Genomic DNA, 22,332 nt, shown 5'->3' with positions numbered 1-22,332 from the left:
GTCCCCGATTACGTCAATTTTTAATGTTCTTAAGTGATTTCCCCAATTTAGAAAAGGTACTGGGACCTAAAAAATATTGTCGTAAGGCAGTCTCCATTTTCTGTCTATGTTCCTCGAAGTTTAGGTAAAAAACTCTACCTATTCCCATCCCTGAGTTATAAGGCATTCTGTACCAGTTAACCCTTGTTTTTTTCTCTATTTGGTTATCTCTTACTAACTAATATGCATACAAAAAAGTAACATGTTTTTGTAGAAATACGTAGTAAATACCTCTATGTCCTTCTGACTCTATTTTATTTCTCTTACCATCTTTCTTTTATATTTATCAATTTGTATACGCCAGCATGTTCCTTATCTATATTAATTTTAATATTTTCCACCTTATAATTTTTTCTCTAAATATAAATTATTTATATGTAAAAAATTTTTCGTAAAGTCCCGATAGATTACTTAGTGGATCATTCAAAATGTTGAGTCTTTAACTTCCTGTTTTTAAATTTGAATAAAATTCAAGATTTAATTAGTACCTATATAAATACTTACTATAAATATAATGTACTGCACTTTCAATAATAAAGTTACATAAATTGAAAAGCAATTATTGGGGAAATAAAAAAAATGCAAAATAAATTTAAAAGAACTTGCGTTGTACCAACCATGATAAAGTTTCATTTCGTAAGTTCTTTTTAATTGTTTTATCGGTTTCCCATAAATGTTACACTTTGCATTTTGTTGAGGGTTCGGTATATCAGTTAGTTAAATTAACGGGTCTAAAAATAGCATAGTACGACAGTAGTAATAGTAAATTATTGTAAATCAAATGCATGGGTAGTTTTTGCATGTGTCTCCTGAATATATGTTAATTTTCCCCGGAAACGGTTTGGCTTTTTGTAGTTCGAAAAATTAATTGAGATTGTAATAATAAAGGCAATTGTATAGTGGTTTCCAAAACTAATTATATGGATTTCTGTACATAAAACGGAGATTGTACTTTAAGTTTTTATAAATAAAGCTGTAAATAGCCCTGTGTGATACTTATAAAACAATAAATTGTGATACTTTGTATAAATGTTTTATTTATAACCCTTTAGTAGTTTAAGGCACAAAATATATGCATGCTTGCACAAATAATCACCACTGTAGAAGTAATTTTGCACTATGTAGAATGTATTACTTACTTATTTTATATAAAATAACAATTTACTTTTATAAGCGATCGTATAAATATGTACTATATTTTTTCCTTCTCACTGCTTGCTTACAATTTTCTTGTATTTTTTAATAAAATTTTAAATACAGACATTTTTGAGCAATTCATGTAAGAGATTACGAATAAATAAAGTATGTGACATTTGGTAAATGTGCCATGTGTTTAATGCCAAATACGGCTAAATTCTATTTGATACGCAAAAATGGGATATTAGTTTTATCTCGTACGTATTGTTTTTAAATCTATTCTTTCAGTTTCGTCATTTTATTGTTGAGGGTGTGATTTATCTAAAATATATACAGTGTGTTTTCCCTTTGAATTTTGAGTGTCTTAGGAAACATTGTCTTTGTTTGTGAAAACAATTTTGGCATAGTCAATTTTGACCAACTTCTGCTGCCCCGAATTTGTCTTGCATTACAACGAAATGAGCCTTACGTGAAACTGAGTCGATCAACACTAAAAAAAATCAATTATATTCATTTTTATGGACAACTCACGTTCACTCACTAGACCAAAAAAATTACAATGCCAAAATAGTTTCTCAAAAAAAAAGCTTAATAATCCTGACAAGTTTTCTGTATGGTTTCGAATTTCCCTGTACTTTCCCATTTAAAAAAAACACATTTATTTTAACACATATTCATGTTTTAATAATATCAATATCGTAATTAGTTGAATGAAAACCAATGACTAAAGAATTAGAAGAATAAATTGCTATAATGTGGTCTATAGTTACAGATATGATGTACACGTCCTTTAGTTATAAGTATTCTTCATACGTGATTTCGTTGGTATAAAAAGCACCAACGTACCAATAATTAAGATTTTTAAAAGCGTCCGGTATATCATAGTTCTCCAAACGCAATGAACACCAAGGACTGTTCCTTTAAGTGCCAAGATACATTGGCACAATGAAGAGTACATTAGGCTTTTGGTATATTTTCGACTTCGTATAGTTATTATTATTGCATACGACAATACGATTATATCAAAACAGATATATTCAATTTGATTATTGTTACTTATATTTTTTTATGTGTTTTTATTTATTTTCTTTGTGTTGTTCACTTGTCTTATTCTGAATTCTTAAATGATGACATTGTAATAATTGTATTTACAATTAAGAAGGCAATAATAGAGATCGGTAACATCATACACGAATTATGCAATTTCCATTTTAACAGAAGAAATATCTTTTTTTTTTGTGTATTATGACGATAACACGTTTTCAGAGGTTTGTGAACCGTCTTTGACGTGCAGGGATCACGATGTTTCCTTTACAGAACAGTTCAATGTAAATTTCACATACAATTTCAGATGTGCCAGATGAGATTCGAACCCACGGCCTGTGTTTGACAGGCAGTAGGCTACCATCAAAATGCAAATATTCAATTCAATTATACTGTTTCATTATTGTTTCTTATATTTATTTGTTTCTTATTCAATTTTTCCGTCTTTTTCATATTGCCTTATTCTGAATTCCTGTGTGATGACATTGTAGTAAATGTATTTATAATTGAGAAGCCGATAATAGAGATCGGTAAAATTCAAATTCTATAATTTGGGTGCGATTTTACCAGAAAAAATATAAAATCTCTTCCTATATTTTGACGATAATAAGGGCGATGAAGTATGTATGAACAATTATGTATTAAGTATGTATGTATGTATGAACAATTGATATTGATCAGTGAAATTAATTTCCAGCTACGAAAGTAAAGAATCAGGTTGTTGGCACTTGGAGATTGTCAGAGATAAGTGATTGGCTCAAGACATTTTAACAAGGTCATAATTTTACATTGCAGGCATTTAATTATTGTTGTCTTTTGTTCTCGTAAGGGAGTTAACACGCTTAACGACACGGAAACGCTTCATTTGAAAATACTGTATGTCGATGCAGTAAGAGCGAATATACACGGAATGCCCATGCCATATGCACTACATTTTTATGTTTACGTATCAGTCTCTCACAAATAAGGTTTAATGTAAAAACTTACTAGTCGGTAAGCATTTACATAATTTACCTTGTATATTGATTGATAGGCAAAAAAAGCTCTCTTCTTTCTAGGTAAAGTATATTATGTATGTAAGCTACCCGTCCATACTTTGGTCGGGACTTTGGGTTGTTTTATATACGCCGCTACCAAGGTGTAGAATGATTTCCCCCGCCTGTGCGAAACTGTCATATTTTGTCATTACGTACTTTCCGTAAGAAATGCTTTAATTGGTTATTGTCCAGACAAACCTTGGAAGTAGGCATTGTAGTGTAGTTGTGTGTGGATAAATGCCCTGTGTGTAATAACAATATCTGTATAACGATTCATGTGTGTGGTAAGTAATAAAGAATCGGCTTGAATTTTTAGAACTAGAACGATAATGTCTGGTAGTTTTTCTTCTTTTGTATGAACATGTCAGGTTGTAGCAGACATACTACTTTTAGTAGCAAGTGAGCTCCTTCTGAAAGAGTTCGTCCTGGGAAGTATTGCCACCTTACCTATTTCGGCCGTCAAGCAGTAATGTAAGCATTACTGTGTTCCGGTTTGGAAGGGTAAGGGTTCTGGTGTGATTACCGGCACATCGGACTTATTAACTTATGTATCAGGGTGACGGGCGCAGTGGCAGTGCCCGGATCTTTGCGATTTAAAGCTCTGAGTGGCACTGCAAAAGTTATGGACAGGCGTGTAGCTTACCATCAGGCGCATGACGTCATTTGTTGTTGTAAAAACAAAAGAATATCAGCGGCGCGCTGAGAAGCAGTCCGCGACTGTGATGAGCAACAGACCTTTTTATCTCACACAACTATTGTTGTTGCTAAACATTGTGTAGAGCTTATATTTATTTTTACTTATTAATGTGTTGAGATAAATAAACGATTTTATTATTATTATTATTATATTTAGAGGCCGTCGACACCATGGAGTAAGTCCTGATATCAACGGGCATCACACCGCTGAATGTAAACAATCGAACAGGGAGCTATGCGAGTTTTTATTTATTGCGATATCGAACAACAAAACCCGTTTCATATTGCATTCATCGTTGGTTAAACACGATTGTAGACTTGTTCTTACATTTTCAGTTTTTGGCGCAATCGGATTTTTTGTTTATCTATAAAATAATGAAAGAAATAATCCATTTTTATTACCGTTAGGTACTACAACTCTATTTATTTTCTGCGGTAAAGCAATGCTACGTTCTGGATTTAAAGGTTATGGATAGTCAGCGCAATCAAAAATACGGGAGACTTACGTCTCATAACCGGTAACACAGTTGTTTTATTAAAGGATTCCATCGCTGCACTAGGTTCCTTCGCGTTTGGATACCACTTTCCACTTAACATCAGGTGGAGTGGGACGTCTATTGGTAACAATAACCAATGCAGAAAATTATAAGCTTGACTGCGAGTGCGGTTTCTCTTGTATTGTAACAGATAAAACGAAGACTTTCTACCCGCGTCAAAACACACAGCTGATGTCAGGCACCTTTATGGATACACCTACACATTCAATTCAGTTGGACAAACTTCAGGTCCTTGCAAAAGAAGTCCGTTTTCAACCCAGGATGCTGCAAGACGCCATTGAATTTTATTTAAGTCCTAATTTGAACAGTGAAGATGGTTTTCCGTACCACCAGTTTGGGCTGCAGTATTACATCTGTTGAAAAATCCGAAATGCAGACATAAGACTGCAAAATAAAGTATTTGAATTAATAACTTTTGTAATTACAGTTCAGAATAGGGTGGTTTAAATTATTATTATACATAACTGTTCGATGACCTCACCATCTCAGTCCGCCGTGACTGTAAAGGAAAGTAAACGGTGGCTTGTTTGAAAAAAACAAATACACGTGATTTAGATATGAAAAAAGAGTTTCATTTCCAATAATCACTATTCATAAAGTGAACCATCTCTTTGTTTGTCGATTCCTGTAAAACAAAAAAGAAAATATTTTGGTAATATGACATCTTTAATGTTATCTATTTCTCTAATACACAATTCTATTAAAATAACAAACAAATCGATTATATGACAAAGGAATAGAGATATAAATAGGTGGCTATCGAAAAGAGTGAAAAAGGATCCGGTAGCATGAAGGTCACTGATTAACAGACTGCCGGAACGAACCATTCAGAACGGCGGGTCATGACTCTATGACACGATTTGAGGAAATCTATTGGCTAATTGGTGATTCGAATATGACTGTGTATTATTTTAATATCTGTAGTATATAAATAAATACATAAACAGGCGCACGGTCTATTTCATGGAAGTTGTTCTAATATTTTGCCTATTGACGTCACTACGTAATATGGTTTTTGGTAACAAAGAAACTAGAAATGTTTAGATTTACGAGTTTTTTTTTTGTTATTGTACCAAGGGATGGGACGAACAAATTGTGCACACGGTGGTAAGCGATATGAGTGTCCATAACACTCGCAGTGCTGCTCAGAGTTTTAAATCGCAAAAATTTGAGGGGCAATGTCACTGCGCCCGCCACTCTGAGACATAAGTTAAAAAGTTCCATGTGCCTGTAATTTCACCAGCACCCTTACCCTTCAAAATCGGAACACAATGATGTTCACTTTACTGCTTAGCGGCAGAAATAGATAAGGTCGCAGTACTTCCCTGGACGCTTGATGATTATGATATTTTCAACTAAACCACATTAAAAATGATACACACACCTTGCATTTTTATCCTTAAAGAGCTAGAATATAAAAATATACTTAGTTATCATCGAAGAAAAAGTTTTCTCCGGGTTTTTAAATTCAAATTTTCAATAAGGACTTCAGGAATTGACGTTTAGTATACCAGATTCAAAGTTGCATAAAAGCATTTTTGAGGAATCAAGCATTGTTTAAGCTAAGCATTTAATATTGAAAATGCAAGGTGCCTCGAATGTATGTGACAGTCCCATCACTTCCTCTTTTCTCTCTCAAGAGAGGCCGTGGGTTCGAATCCGGGTTTGCATCTTTGAGTTTCTCGGAATTTATTTGCGTAACTTAATTTGAAATTTATATAACCAAAAATAGAGACGAAATAAGGGCCATCCATCCCTGGCAACTCTTCAGACAAATGGGCCATGTGTCACTTTTAAATATCAATACTCCTTTGCGCTGAAATTATAAATTAGAAAGCTGAAATAGTACAGCGCCAACAACCGACCTGTGTGTACGTCTCCGTATATTCCAAAAATATTCTGTATTTATTGTAATAAAGATAATGTCTCTAACAATGGGGGGCTGTTCTATTCGGCGGAGTGGGATAAACAGCAAAACATCTAATTACAAAACAAACGGAATCATATTACATCGGTAATTAAATAAGTAATTTTTCAATTTTCGTCCATTGTAGCAAAGCCTAAGTTAAACTGGTCGATTTGAAGTGAAACAATTGACGAGCGCAGTTGTCACCGTAACGATTTGGCAGAATAGTTTTTAAATAAATTAAATGACATTTCGTCTCTATTTCTGGTTATATACTCGATGCCATGAGGTTTTCTGTGAAGGAAAACGTTATGAGGTTGTGTGTTGAGGAAGGTTCACAAGCCTCGGAAAATGTGTGAAGTCCCCAACCCGCATTGGGTCAACGTGGGGAACTATGTTCTAAATACTCGCCTGATAGGCGACCCGAGCCCGGCAATGGGACGTATAAAAGTGTTATCATATCATAATGTAACTTATTTCATTTTTAGTTGTTCGGCATGCGTTAAATTGTCTCTTACACTGTCCAACAGGTAAACAGAAAAAAAAAATTGTTGCTTTTTCATTTTGTTGTTTGCTCATCGGCTTTTTTAGATTTCCATGGGGTCCCTCAATAGATTTTGACTTCTTGGTGACAATGGGACTGTTACAGACTCCTTTGTACATTTTGTATTTCCTTTTCTGGTTATCGTGGTTGTTTATTTGCGGAAAATAATTAGTAATTTAAAGTAATGAAACGAGCCCGGAGCAGCACCAGGGACCACCTCGAGAGCATACCCTTTTAAACAAAAAAAGAACTTTCAAAATCGGTGCACAATTGATGAAGAAATTGGTGAATACACGGACATGCCTTTAATTTTCATCAGATTCTGACTTGGTGACAGTGGGACCACCACGAGAGTGCACCCTTTCAAACAAAAAAGAATTTTCAAAATCGGTCCACAATTGACGGAGATACATGAAAACATACATACGTTTTTTCAAGTCGGTTAAAAATGAGATATGTTAATAATAAACCATTAAGGCGATGAGGTGCCCAAAATCGCTTAAATGTGGTGTTTTTGTGTAAGTTTTTAGGCGATAACATAGCACGTGGAACTTTGAAAATAGTACATCCTGTATCTTGAAGTGTAGCTTGAAAATCCTAGAATATTGCTTATTGTCATGGGTAATACAAAAACTGGATTACAGTGAGACTCTGGTGGTTATTTTTTGACATATTTTTCTCGGGCAAACCAAACTTGCTTACTACCAAATTTGGTGTGGTTATTTAAATAGTACTTATCTTGATCCTGATCCTTTATTTGTTTTAAATAAAAGACAAATAACAAATTTAGGAGTAAAAAGTAATTTTCGCCTACTAAAGCACGAGCTAAATATTTGCTTGCAAATTATGGACAGGCACTTAATCGTGTGAAAAAATATTATACTCAAAAAATACGTAAATAATGCACAAATTCGTCAAAATCAAAACAAAATATTAAAAAAAACTCAAATTTAGCCAATAGGTGAGAATAAAAAAAAATATTTTTGGTTGGATTAGAACCTAAAACACAAAGTATTCATAACAAAAATGAAATTATTGTTTGCGTCCTTGATTATTTAGTAAAATTGCAACGTTGAAAAATTCTGCTGCGTAGCTTGCATTCATGGGATACGTTGACAGACCTCTGTTTTGACCAGTTTTGACAAATTAAGTTATATCGTATTGTAATCGGCTGTCTACTGTCGAGCATGATGCGTATGAGATATGTAGTTGGACAAAGTTATGCAAACTATAACCAACCCACAAAATGTCACTTTCGAGATAATTAGATTTTTGTAAAAACAGTGTGAAGAAATAAATAGGTAAGTTATTTGAGACTAGAGATGATACTCGTTTGCTACTCGGAACTCGGTGTACTCGGCCGAATAACTCTGTTCACGAGAAGAGTACTCGGTTACAATAAAGCATCACAGCTATAGGCATAATAAAGTAAAATCAACAATATATTTAAAATATTCAAAAGAGATTTATATAGAGATTTATTTATAGTGCTTGCAGGTGCACATAAAAACACTCGTGCTAACTGTGCCAGTTTTGGATATTTTATTTTATGCTCTGCCCACCATTGGAAAGGACTCTGCTCTCGCGACAATAAACTTTCATTGACATATCGGCCTAATTCTAGAGCAACGGGGGCTTTTAGGATCATCGCGTTCCGGTTGTAATGAACTGAGTAACTCGGCCGAGTACTCGGCTCGGCAAATGTTAAACCGAGTAATATTCGCTACTCGGTTACTCGGTAAAATTTGTACTTGGCGCATCTCTATTTGAGACAAACGATGTACTGTAGCAGTGAGAACGATATAGGGAAACTATTATATTATATAGCATTAAATAGAAAACATCTTTTTATTTAGTTAACGAGAACCATGTTCTAGATTTCGTAATGAAAACGCCAAAGATCTACAGTACATGTGACATGGATCCGTTTAGCATATGTATATTAAAAAAGACATTATATGAAGATAAGCAGCAAGGTTCTTTTTAGCTATTAAAAAGTTACTTATTTAGGGTTGGTACCCTGAAGGACTTTTATTTTCTCCGTTTTCGCTTGGTATGTATGCCAGGATCTCTTGTGTTCTACCTAAATACATAACTCAATTTCACTCGAGGTGTGGGGTTGTTTCTTGTTTGCATAACATGTCCAGTTCTTATATGCTTTGATATTTTTTGGTTTGATAGCATGTGAGTATTTTAAGTACAACGCCATCTGTTAGCGGCAATCAATATTATGTTAAATCAAGCGGAAGGTCCAACTACCACACTCTTACCTCATCGGGGCATATGGCGCCACCTTATTGGAGAAATTATAGTAGGCGCGTTATCGCTCAAGGTTATCGACGCTTGTCAGCGTCTTAATATCTATTAATATCATAGATTTAGTTAGTATGTCCATAGATTGGCCCTGAAGTATTGGAGACGAGACCAAAACAAAAATACATCTGTGTGCGTATAATGTGCATAATTGCAAGATAAATAGTGTTGCGCCATCCACTAATTTAACTTTAATATCGATTAACATATTATACCGGCAATTCACTGCGTCGTATTCACCAGAATGTCTTATCGTAAAACGCTGAGATGTTAATTAACTAATTAATTAATGATTCAATACAAAATTAAGAAAGCTACTATCACCTTCTGGCAGTTCCATAGGATGGTAGGTCTAATGGGGACTTGCACCCAAGATAACACTATGGCTCTACAAAACGGTGATAAACTCGTGATCAGTTACGGCGCGTTAGTATGGTGGCCACGAACCAAGCTGACGACCGCAACCTACAAACAAATATTACTATTATAATTATTGTATGATATGATGACATAAAGTGCATCACAGCAGTGAATTTGCAGATAAGTAATAGAACCAAAAAACCGGCCAAGTGCGAGTTGAACTCGTGCGGAGAGGTTTCCGTATAAACTTAACATTGTAGTTGAAGAATATGTTCTCCAATAGATTCCAACAGCAAATATAGGTTTATTCGCACAATAGTGAGAGATTTAGAGACAATTTCTGTATTTTTTTCAAAACTTTAGGCTCAGTAGTTTCGAAGATAAAGGAGAGAATGATCAATTTTTGTCTATTTTCTTAAACAACTTAAAAATATTTATATTTCAAAATTACAAAAAATATATACATGAGAACTTTCCCTCCCAACAGTGACTTCACATTCAGAATTAATTTATTTACGTTACACGTTTTGGTCACACAAATGCATATGTGTACCAAATTTCAAAATAATCAGCCCAGTAGGTTTGGAATTGGCTGTGACAGACGGACAGAAGGACACACAAGTGACGCTATATGGGTATCGTATTTCGGAACAGAACATAACTCTAACAACAACAAATTGCTGATTTATTGTTGCCTCGGGTAGTACGACACAAAAATCCATTAATTGTAAGACATATACGGTATGAATAATGTGGGTACAGAACCAGAACGTAGCTTTACTCTTTGATTGCCTCTAAAGGAAAAGCATTTTTCCTCAAAGTGTTTGCTGCATTTTTTTGAAAACTTTTTGGGAACCCAGTCTTCTCTCTTTAGCATTATAAGCCATTTCTGTCATACTTTAATGTTTTGAGGAAATCTGAATCAACATCAATAATAACACAAAAAAATGGGTGCCTCAACTACGCTATTAAAAGAAATTTTCGTTTTAATGTAGACAAACAATAATGCACTAATGCAATATTAATTGAATATATAGTACTAAAACCAGATATTTCTGATTCAATGATATTAAGTATGAAGGTGATTTCGGCTGTATGCAAGCCACGCCTTTGCCTTTCTTTTTTTCAGTTAATGACATCTCGATAACATATTATCGATTGCGTCAATATCTATGAAAGTGGGGTTATGAATTTTAGAAATTCACGTATTTGATATATTTTTAATTGAATTCGTATACATTTGGGTTATTAATGCACTTGAATGGTATAATTTTACGGATATATTTATGTAAAAAACTTTTGTGGTAGTGCTGTTAGACAGCTAAAAATTTAAATAGTTACATGAAATGAACTGAACTGTACTGATGAAATGTACAATTCTGCGAGTTTTCCTTTTTAGATGAGTTACATCCGGGCACTGAACACGTTACCATGACTAATAAACGTCCGTTTAACACTATTTCACATTTTAAAACTAATTATTTTTCAAAAATAAACGAAATTTGTTTCGTTGTCAGCTGACCCTAGGTTCATACAGGCTCATAGCGTATAATGAAGTGGTCTCGTCTACCCATCTCGCTCTAACCTACGTGTATACTAACGCTCTTTCACTTGCATTGCCAATCTATGAGTGCCTATATACTAAATCTATGATTAATATCTTATTTTACCATAATTAATTATTGTTATTTTACCACATTCCTACAATCTTTAAAACTACAATTGATGAATAAATAAAAAATGAAACTCCGTACGTAGCAAATATAAGTTTGATAATATCGTAGGAAATGTATTTTACTACTAATTAGATAATTAATCGATTTACTCGACTCGATTTACTAACTAGTTGGGTTGATCGAGGAAGTCTAGAATGCCATACGAGCCACGCTTGCGGCACCAGGAAACAGTGGTATTCAGTTACATATACGAAAGATAGTTTTCGTAATAGATCAGTTATATCTAGTCGTTTCATTTGCGTTTGGTAATTATCCATTTGTGTAATTTATAAATGGTGAATTATGTTTATACGTTTTCATCACAAAAAAATGGATTACTTACCAGTAAAAACATATTTATACGTCCCACAGCTGGGTACGAGTCTTCTCGCCACGCTGGCCCAATAATTATAATAATAATAATAACGCACACACTCAACATAGTTCCGCACTAGGCCATGGACACACTTAGATAACCACAAATTACACACCAACTCACGAGAGAAATAAATGTAGGCCATACGAATATTTCGCCCGGCCCGGGAATCGAACCTGGGACCTCAGCGTGGCGGTCCGGCATGGTAACCGTTCGGCCACAGAAGCAGTTAAGCAATAACTAATGCGAGTTGGGACGTTTCGCACGCACGTTTTCCGAGGGTAGTGAGACTTCTTCGACGTTCATGTTATAATCACGATTTCTTTCACCGAAAAGCTGCCTCATGGTAAATTTCAAATTAAATTTCTCGCACATAAAATCCAGAAACTCAAAGATGTAATCCAGGATTTGAACCCACAACCCTGCTTGAGAGGTGGTAGGTGAAATAATTCGGCTACTATAATTCTGTGATATAGATTTGTATCACAGAATTATGCAATTTCTAATCAGTCCAGTCTAGATAATGTAATAGTATAATTTTTAAGTAAATATGAGATTTCAGTGGGTATGTTAAGTCACTCGTTACCATAGTCCCACAAATTAAATTTATTCATCATGGACCTTTTTAATTGCATTTTGTTGAAATTTGTATATGACTTCATTTGTTTTCGGGGTTCAGTGTTAACTAGGGTATTCAATTTGGGCCCGCTCTTAATCTCACGGGCCCTCTGAATACGGTCAAATGCATTTTAATTATGAAATTGACATATCACAACTGCGTGAGACTGGTCAGGAATAGGGGTGTGGACGTGGTGACTGAGTCATATAAGTTAGACAAGTGACTTGGAGTTAAAAAGTGACCTTTACTCTCCATATTCCCATACACTCCATGAGCACATAATGATGGGAATAAGATAAATAGATAGACAGGCACACAATTTTCAATTTTATAGGCGCATTAACTGTATTCTATTGTATTATATTTTTATCCTAATATATTTGTATTGGTTTGAGTAGATAATCATATTATCGTATCAAATTTAATAAGATGAATGACTGCGTTCTAAATAAAGACACACATACCTAATAAAATTCTTTACACAATGGATACGACACAATCAATATAAGATGGAAAGTGAACAATAATAATAATTATTACACAAGTAATTTCATTTTTTTTCAGGTTCAGATTACATTTTTAACGAATAACAATTTAGTGGAATGTTTAACTCGACTTGTTAACAAAACTAAATGAGTAAACGAGTGAGTTAACTCTTTTGTTTATTCCAATCCCTAGTACTCAGTGAGTCGTACATTTTGTGATTTAATAAAAGAGTTCGGACTTATAAAATTAATTGGCGTCAGACTCCGCCATTTCTAGCCGGACCTTTTGTGATATTTATCCGATGCATATTTATATGTTTGCTCGCACAAAAATGGAGGGAGTCCTGTTTGTATGTTAAATTGAATCACATTATAAAGTTTTGAGCAGTCTTTACCTACTCGCCTTCGGATTGAAAAATATAAGTGATTAAATTTTTTTGTTTAATGATGTTTTTGTATTCACTTGACTATATCTGTAATTTGAGCTAACAATGTTGCTCCACAAATTTTATTTAAGTACTTTTGTCAAGTTTTTTTTCTAGAATATGATGGTTTATTTTAAGAGAATGGTTTTATTAAGTAAAATTTGTTAAATCCGTACTTTAAACTGTTAGTGTCATGCGCAGACGAAATCGCGAAGAACAACAACCTCGTTAATAAATTTAGGTATATATGTACACGAAATTGAAGTTTAAAAAGAAGTGCTTCCTTAAATCAGCTTACTTTTACGAAATGTAAAATCTTTTAAAGGAAACAATCGTTTTAAGAAGACGGGTGGAACGGATACTTACGTGTCGAAGTTTACCCAAGTTTCCCAACTCCAGACAGTTCCATAAGCTTTTTGCTGTGACAGCTTAGACGTGTACTCTCTGCTTTGGAAAATAAAATGTTTTTACAAGTTACGTCGTAAAGATGTATGCCTGTTTTATACATACCGAAGCATTGAAGAAAATTTAAAAAATAAATTTTCAAAGAGGTTCTGTTTCTGGTTTGACAGTATTGGATTCTGTTTAATTGAACAGCAAGTATGCAGAAAAGAGTAGCTTTGCCTCTGAACAACATGTATAGCTATACTCCTGAATTATACCCCTGGTTTTGTTGCTGTCATAGTAGTATTTACGTAGCTACTTATTTCTATGGCGACATTTTTTTTATGAGACCAAGTGACGGGACGTATAAGCCGTGGGCCTAGTGGTAAGCGACACGCCTATCCATAAAAGTTGCAGTGCCACGCCGAGTTTTAAATCGCAAAGATCCGAGAGGCGCCCCACTGCGCCCTGAGATATAAGTTGACAATTCCAATGTGCCTGTAATTTCACCAGCACCCTTAAGTTTCAAAACCGGAATGCAGTAATGCTTACATTACTGCTTGACGGCAGAAATAGGTAAGATGTAGTACTTCCCTGGATGAATTCGTCACAAGGAGCTCTACTGCTACTTGTGTTATGTACGAGCAACGGCACATCAGACTAAACATTTTTGTTCGAAAATCGCCTCCAGTGCAACGGAACAATATACGACAATGTGTAACTTTATGTGCTGGCGTGTGTACATAGTGGTATTTACATAATCTCCCAATTGTACACATTTCTAGGTTCCTTGTCATGAATGTATCCTACAGATTTTAAATAAAATGTCCTCTTCTTGTGTTTAAATTAAGAAAAATCCGAATATTTGCACGTTTTCTTTCCGTACCTACGCAAATTTTAACTTTTCCTAGTCCTGACCACAAAAGCAAACTTTTTGTAGGGAAATAAAGATTTTTTTCATGTTTTTATGTTAGAATCAATTACAAAATTATGTTGATAACCTAGAAATAAAAATCGTGTTACATGGTGTTGTATGGAAAAAATATTCGACGTTCAAATTGACTAAAACGCCTGATAGAATTTACTTAGCTAATTTTATACTATAGGTCTTGCATGTTTATTGATTACAAACTTGTTGTGTGGGGTTTTATATAGATTGTAATAAAATGTGCTAGGGAAGCATGACCCCGAAGTATAAACAGATACACAGTGAGTAGATATCACGGACAGACCAGGCATGTGGCGGAAGCGAGGCGTCTCGCCGAGGCGGCGCCTTACCGGAACACGCTGAAGGGTTGGCCCCGTCACAAATCAAGTTATGAGAAACGCCACAAAAGGAAACTTTGTGCATTTCCGTCCTAGCAAGCGTGAAATCCGCCACAGGATTCTGTTCCCTAAAGTTAATTTAACAAGCGCTCTTCTCGTTCGAGTGAGCAATGAATAACACTCGTGCAAAGCTTGAACGATTATTTCCATTCATATTGAAAATATGTTGCTTTGAAATTGAAATTTGAAACAAAAGGATTATTAAAAGCTTTGTTAGGCGTTTATTTCTTGTTAGCCTTTTATGTTGAGAATTACAAATTTTGTTTTAGCATTGCTGGCGCTTATTATTAAATCTTAATAACCTTTGTGTAATATATAACTTTAGACGTGTTAACATTTTTTCCTCTATGTAGTACCTATATTTGTGTTCTCACATTGACATTGGTTGTCGGATATCGGTAGCTTATCGTTGATATTTGTTCATTTTTCTATATTGAAATTGTTTACCAATGTTTAATTAATTAAATTGCGTGTACATAATTATAATAATGTAATATAATATTCATTTCAGGATCGGCAGCGACGAGATTTTACTACCCCGCATTTTACTTAAGAAGATAGAAGCGAATTAGGCAAAAACAATAATTAGAAGAAAACGAAAAAATGCGAATGACGACGTGTACAAATAATTATTAATGTCCATGTACCTTTTTACAAGATAATTTATATAAAAAATAATAATTTAGCATAGAGTTAAAGCAAATTCATTATCGTCTTTACAAGTACTGTCAGCCAGAGTACTATTAACTCTTGTAGGTATACTTTACAGTGAGTATATAATATTTAAACATTGTAAATAAAAAAAACTTTATTGAAAGCTATTTTTATTAGTTGTGTGTGTTTTCTATGATTCTCATTTCCTTCATCATACAAATTTCGATTTACACCCGGCAACAGAGAAATCTAACTTCTTATTTTTCATACTCGTGCCTCTGCTGTTGGATGTAGATTGTATTTATGCCATGTGTACCTGCCTAAACTTTCTCTGTGATAACTGATTAATACATAACAACAGAAATTGATAATCTGTTTTGAATTTCTTACTTAACTAAGTTAACATTATGACTATAATAATTTGGAATTAAGTTATATAAAAATGTACAGAAAATTTGAAATTGTAGCGAGTGTTTGTACATAGCGAAATGGTGTGATGTAAATTAATAAAAAATGTCTACATTATTTATTTTACACCTTTTTTATGTTCTATTCCTTACAAAGATTCTGTGTAGAAATCAATACCATATTCGGTAACACAAATTTCCCGCACGTGTTCTCGAAAGGTTTATTGAAAAATGTAGTAAAAGAAAATTCGATTTGGAGCTTTCATCATCTAATATGGATCTTTCTGACGCCTAAGTGACATTTCTTTTGAACAATTTTGTAAGTCATACCTCCCGCACTGAAGGAAAAATGTCGAGCGCACTCAGTACAATAACAAATGTAGATGGATAAAGGTGTCGATGTCGGATGAGTCGATGACGACACCGAATTCAGTCAAAATCATGTTGGTCAACCGTTTGTGTGGTATAATTCAAGATGCCAGCTTCTGTGTTTCAGTACTATAACAGTCACAGATGGATTCCATTAAGCAGGGCCTGTAGTACTACATACCCAAACACAAGACCTTTACTACATTAGCACAGCTCGACGAGTCTCCTGAAGAAAAGTAAGTTTGCCAGACATGTTGCAAGAAAATGGTGCGTTTGTCTCAATCTATTCTGCATCGCCATACCCATTTAATATCACTAGGACTAGGATCTTCAACGGCGTGGAGTATACGGATACAACTTTCATCAGACAATGGTTGAAAGTTCCCGACGGAGCATTCGTAACTACGGTGTATCGGTCGCTATAAGTAAACGATCTAATCAGACAGCTGCATGAAACTCAACATCCGACAAGTTTTCGTTTTTTTAGCCCAGTGCAGTCGGTCATCTGGTATGGGAACAATCATTCTTGATGTTGAGCATTGAAGTCCCCCAGTATGCCTAGTTGCGCCACTGGATACTGTTGTTGAGCCTCATAAGACGTCTTACTCAGATGTTCGGACGAGCGGATAGCGGTATGCACAGAAGTAAACTCGTGCAACGCCTGTGTCAACCAGAAATTACAAAACTCAAAAACTCGTAGTCTCAAGGTCCTCAAGACGCTAGATGTAATCCTGAACGTATACCTGGGGCATATGTTGCACGCTGCGTCAGCCGGACTTTAGATCTGCACTCAGTTAGCAACCGCAGCTGCGGTTTATTAGTCTCTTGATGGTGATTTGAGTTCAGCCCTCGAATATTGGTGAGGTGCACGTTTAGTGGACGGTCATGCAAGCGCTATGTAAAGATTTCCCTTTTTTGCGACATTTTATTCTGTTACGGCAGTTCAACGTGGTGTTATGTCGGTTCAGACCAAGCAACAAGCTCACACTGTCACGTGGGGACACAACTGGTTTGTGAGACCGCGGGGACGCTTGAATCCCCCCAGAAACGGCCACCAGGTTCTCCACTCCGTTTGTCAACCAGCAAAATTTAGCACTCCAGGATTTTTCGTTGAGATCCGGGACAGTCTTTCACGGGCGTCTTTAAGCCTCCAAGTTGCCACGGACGGCCAGCGGTGCACCGTTCTTTCGATCCCGCTGTCCTCCAGAACCAAGCCTTATTGTGGAAGTACAAACTGCTGCAAATTTGTAACAGACGCAATGCGACTGTTCAGACCCATCATCTTGAACAACCTCTCCCGAACACGATTCGGAACATGACAACACATCTTGACGACTCGACTACGTCGGGAGAGTAACTAGCTGCGGTCAAAGTTTACGACTGGGGGTCTACTCTCGATCTCCGTCCGACATCCGTCCGAAACAATTACTGCCAAATAAGCAATACTTGACCAAATGGAAAGATGCGTGATGCGAATGAAGCTTCATACTTGATACTTGTATTTTAATTTTGTCGAATATTACTTATTTGACAGTAACTGTTTCGGATGGATGTCAGACGGAGATCGAGAGAAGATCCCCTGGTATTGTTGTTGCTCGTTTAGCACTACCACACAATAAAATTTCAATAATAAATCAGTATGGTAATTTTGTAGAATGCAAAATTTTTAATTGATATTTTATTACTTTTATTGAAATTTTATGGCAACAATAAGTTATCTACAAATGTGATAAACAATCGGGAATAAACGTAAAGATTACATAATTATATCTAAGCTGCACTATTGATGTGGTAACTAAATAGCCATAAAATATTTATTTTTAATATTTGGATGCGTTTTTTAAGGATGGTAAACGGTGCGAAGTAAATTGAAAAACGAGTACGAAGACCTGCAAACCTGAAAAATACATGAAAGTTATTCTAAATTAAATATTTTATGTTGAGAATAATACAAATACTTTTTACTTGGCTATAAACTTGGGATTCGGAATTCCCATGAATTTTTGGTTAATTTTCAAAGATTGTACTGTTGTATTGATGCACTCGCTATTGCGAAGTTATCGTTAATGCAACAAGCCATCATGATTCTCCATACGCTCTTTTTTGGACCAAGGCATAGGCTTGCGTTCTCATTCCATAGTTTGTATTCAATTTTATTATTCCAAGGATTCCCACGAAGCTTTTCGTTTCCACATTTATATATCGAACGGCTATGGAGCGGAATTCCTTGCCTACTTATTCCCTGAACACTATGGCTGAGATTTATAAAACGAACTTAGCCTAAGTTAAAGCAAGAAACTAAATTACACTTAGAGCTCACTTCGTAAATATGACTATGTCTCAGAGATGGCTCCCAATCCGACTTCGCCGAGATATGTCGTTCTTTGTCTTCTTTATAAAATCCTACATTACTTCCAGCTTCCTCATTATTTGTGTATCCGTTTTTGTCCCTTAGCCCCTAGTTTCCGCCCAAAACGTACCTGTGACACTAGGACACTATTATATCCCCAATCCAACTCCAAGTTTTTCCACAATTCTTTTACGGTCAGTGCAACTCGTATATGGAATAAAGTGCCTGCTGGTATTCGTGACAGTCCATCGTCGGTCGCATCTTTCAAACACAAATTAAAAGAGCACTTCCTGTCGAACGCGTTAATTAGTTAATCGGTAACATTATATACAAACTAGAAATTTGTTATTATAATATATATATTGTGCTTATGTATGTATTTATGTATATAAAGTTCAAGTATATTACCATAATTAAAATTTTTTTTTAGGTCACATTTAAATTTTTAATTTTATTGTGCAATAATTAGTCCCGCAGACTTCACTTTTACACCACCGCTAGAGTTGGCTGGAAGAGATCTCTTCTAGAGATAAGCTCAGCTTTGTATATGTCCTTTGTAACGTGTGTTTTATGTGTCTTTTCTTTGTGCAATAAAGAATTATATAACTTCATAATTTCTTGCTTAAACCTAAGAAAATTTCGTTTCGTAAATACGAAAACCTTACTTAGCTCGCCATTTATGCTTAGCAGAAGTTAAAGTTCGTTTTATAAATCTCAACTTTAAACATGGGCCTTTTCAAGGAGAGAGTGAATAGGCATTATTTGAGTGTTCATGCTCCGTCGTCGATATCAGCGCACTTATTTTTTTTATAACAAAAAATCTACGTCCTGCAAACTATGGAATGACGATTGGATCGAGAGCAACCTTTTCAAATTTGACAGTCAAGGTATAAATGAATTAAGCCGTGACTCACATTGCAAAAAGTATTTAAGTCCATTGTTAGATACCCTTTAGCCGTGAGCTTAAGTGGCCTTTGAGTTCTCATGATCAGCATAAGAAGATTTTTCTTAATGGAAGGACAAGCGTACATCCAGTTTGAACAGTATATTTTTTGTGAAAATGCCTCACTCTGAAAGAAACAAAAACCGATTATAACAGAATTGAAATCACCAAAATCAAACGGCAGCATCAAAATATTAACTCACGTGATCTATAAGCACTTGTCCCATAATACATTGCAACAATATATCAATTATAAGTGACAGGAAAAACGAAAAGTATCGTATGGACTTATACGTATCATCTACAACGACCTAAAAACAGACGTTAATATACATCTAATCCGCTGCTCAGACTTTACTTTGTTTCGTCATTTTAAGACTGAGTTTTAAAAAATAAACTTTAGGTCAAATGAAATAATAAGATTGAGATTTATAAAACGAACTTATAGACTTCAACATATCAAAGGTGGCGAGCTAAGCAAGTTTTTCGCACGTACAAAACGAACTTAGCCTAATTTTAAACAAGAAATTACGATACGTTTTGTACGTGATTACGATAAATAAGGAAATTTGAGTTTACTTCGTAATTTTTTGCTTAAACTTAAACAAAGTCCGTTTGGTAAATACGCTTAGCTCTCCTTTTTCCTTGAAAGTTCGTTTCTAAATCTCAATCTTAAATCGATGGACTTATTTACACTAACGTGTACAGTTTAAGTTGCATTCTTTAATGTGTATATGGGTGAAAAAACAATAAATTAGTCATACCATACCTACACATAGAATAAGTACATACCGATGTTGAATAAGCTGTTAAACATATGAATATAGATGAAAAACCATAACTCAGTAGCATTACATCACCTAATATATCGTTCAGTTCTGCCGTTATTCTGGAAAGAGAATTGGAGCCATGTATTTAATAACATTTAAAAAATTAAGATAATGTTTTGGGAGCACGTACCCGTATAAAAAATTGTATCTCTTTGCAATCATGTTAAATTTCATATGTATTCGCTTATGATGTTTCAGTTCTCTCCTTTCTTTGGCATATGTAATGTCTCCAGGACCGATTAATCCTTCCAGCCAACATCCCAGCAATTTTAATTCCATACAAATATAAGCACTGTACGACAAATGTACACAATTTCCAAACGCATATAAACCTACAACAATAGCAGTCATTATACTTTCCCAGATGTAAGCAATCGAGTACCACTTGACTTTATCGAAGGGGTACCAAGCGTCAAAAGGGTACAAGTGCTGAACGTTCTTCTCAAGTATTTTCTCCTCGTAAATCATTACGAGCCATGGAAACGAATCAACGATTATTATTAACACTGCAGTAAATATAGCCAAGAACGTATGCATCGCTTGTAGTATCCTTAAATATTTATTCAGAATTTTTAAATTGTCGTCAGAATGTTCTGGTAGTAGATTCCAAAAGTTGCCACGGTAATAGTTGAGAATCTTGTTATAAATTTTTCTATTGGTGTGAATCTTCATATACTACATGGCCGACATTAAAGCTGTACCAATATTGGGTGCAATGTCAATGATTTCCATTAAATTACTGAAACCGGTTAAGCAAAGAGTGAGTAATAGTTGAATGCATGTTAAAAAAACGAGAAACCACGTGGCGTAGAAACCAATTAGCGTCAATTTGGATCTATTAATAAATGGGTTCAAAAAATATATTGAGCCGAAACTGTGAATGTAGTTTAGAATCTTTGAAAACTCATATTCCAACATGGCTTCTGTAGCCATGTTGAATTTAGACTACAGCCAAAGGTAAAATGGTTCTTCACAAGCTCAGGTAATCGAAATAAATTTAATATCAGAACTAAGCACGTCAATCAATCTTGCTGTAATAAGTAGCTTTCAAAAGTAACAATTTGTACCGTTTACTTATTGCAATTTTGTGGGTGAAGGGCAAATAAATGGTGATTGAAAGTTACGATGAATTAAACAAATTTGAAACGCTTTTAGAAATGCATTTTTATTTTGTATATAATACTCATAATGATTGCGAAGAATTTTGAAGTGAACGTCGAGTGACAGTGATGATACCACTAACTACACGTATTGTGAGTATTTTTTTTTATACATGACAGGCAAATGACTCCAATCCACCTGATGTTAAGTGGAAAATGGTATCCAAACGCGAAGGAACCTAGTGCAGCGATGAAACCCTCATTGCACTAGCCACCTCCACCCTGCCTGCCTACAATCATACATATACAAGTATACAATCTACGCATCCCCCTTCCACGAACGCTTGCTCTTATCCTCGGTCCAAGGTGGAGAAGAAGAATTATAAACTCGAAGAGTGGAAGTGTTAAAGATCATAACGACTTATGTAACGTATGCTTCATAACGGGTACCGTGAGAAAGCGGACCACATCTTGATATTCTGAAAGGTTGCTTGCTTGTTCCTCTTTCTGGGTGTTAGCCCCAGACTAAAGTCATTGTGATTCACCTAGGGACAGTGGCGTAGCGTCGATTTCTGCCGCCCGGGGTCAACATTGAATTTACTGCCCCCTCTATTTTCACAATTACAACAGTTGTTCGTTCGGGCAGGCCCGACTCGATTGTGTTTTTATGTTCTCTTGCCATGTCGCCACATTTGTGTTGTTCAGGACATCGTGTT

The 22,332-nt window shown here is 35.1% G+C and overlaps 1 protein-coding gene and 1 pseudogene across 1 annotated transcript in view; one reads left to right on the top strand and one right to left on the bottom strand.

Annotated features, from left to right (window-relative positions):
- The window catches only part of LOC113227001, a 68,267-nt gene extending 52,731 nt beyond the window's left edge, over positions 1–15,536 (top strand). Inside the window, exon 5 of the mRNA XM_026459854.1 lies at positions 15,475–15,536. Coding sequence (XP_026315639.1) covers positions 15,475–15,524 — 50 coding nt within the window. The 3' untranslated portion in view covers positions 15,525–15,536. The remainder of the gene's footprint in view (positions 1–15,474) is intronic.
- Positions 15,537–18,136: 2,600 nt separating this feature from the next.
- LOC113227085 lies at positions 18,137–21,449 on the bottom strand (annotated as a pseudogene).
- Positions 21,450–22,332: the final 883 nt, after the last annotated feature.

The sequence above is a fragment of the Hyposmocoma kahamanoa genome, unplaced genomic scaffold (assembly GCF_003589595.1).
Source record: "Hyposmocoma kahamanoa isolate Upper Pololo Valley unplaced genomic scaffold, ASM358959v1 202, whole genome shotgun sequence".
In the NCBI taxonomy this organism is placed as follows: Eukaryota; Metazoa; Arthropoda; class Insecta; order Lepidoptera; family Cosmopterigidae; genus Hyposmocoma; species Hyposmocoma kahamanoa.
The sequence above is the reverse complement of the archived record's forward strand: the minus strand, read 5'-3'. Positions and strand labels throughout refer to the sequence as shown.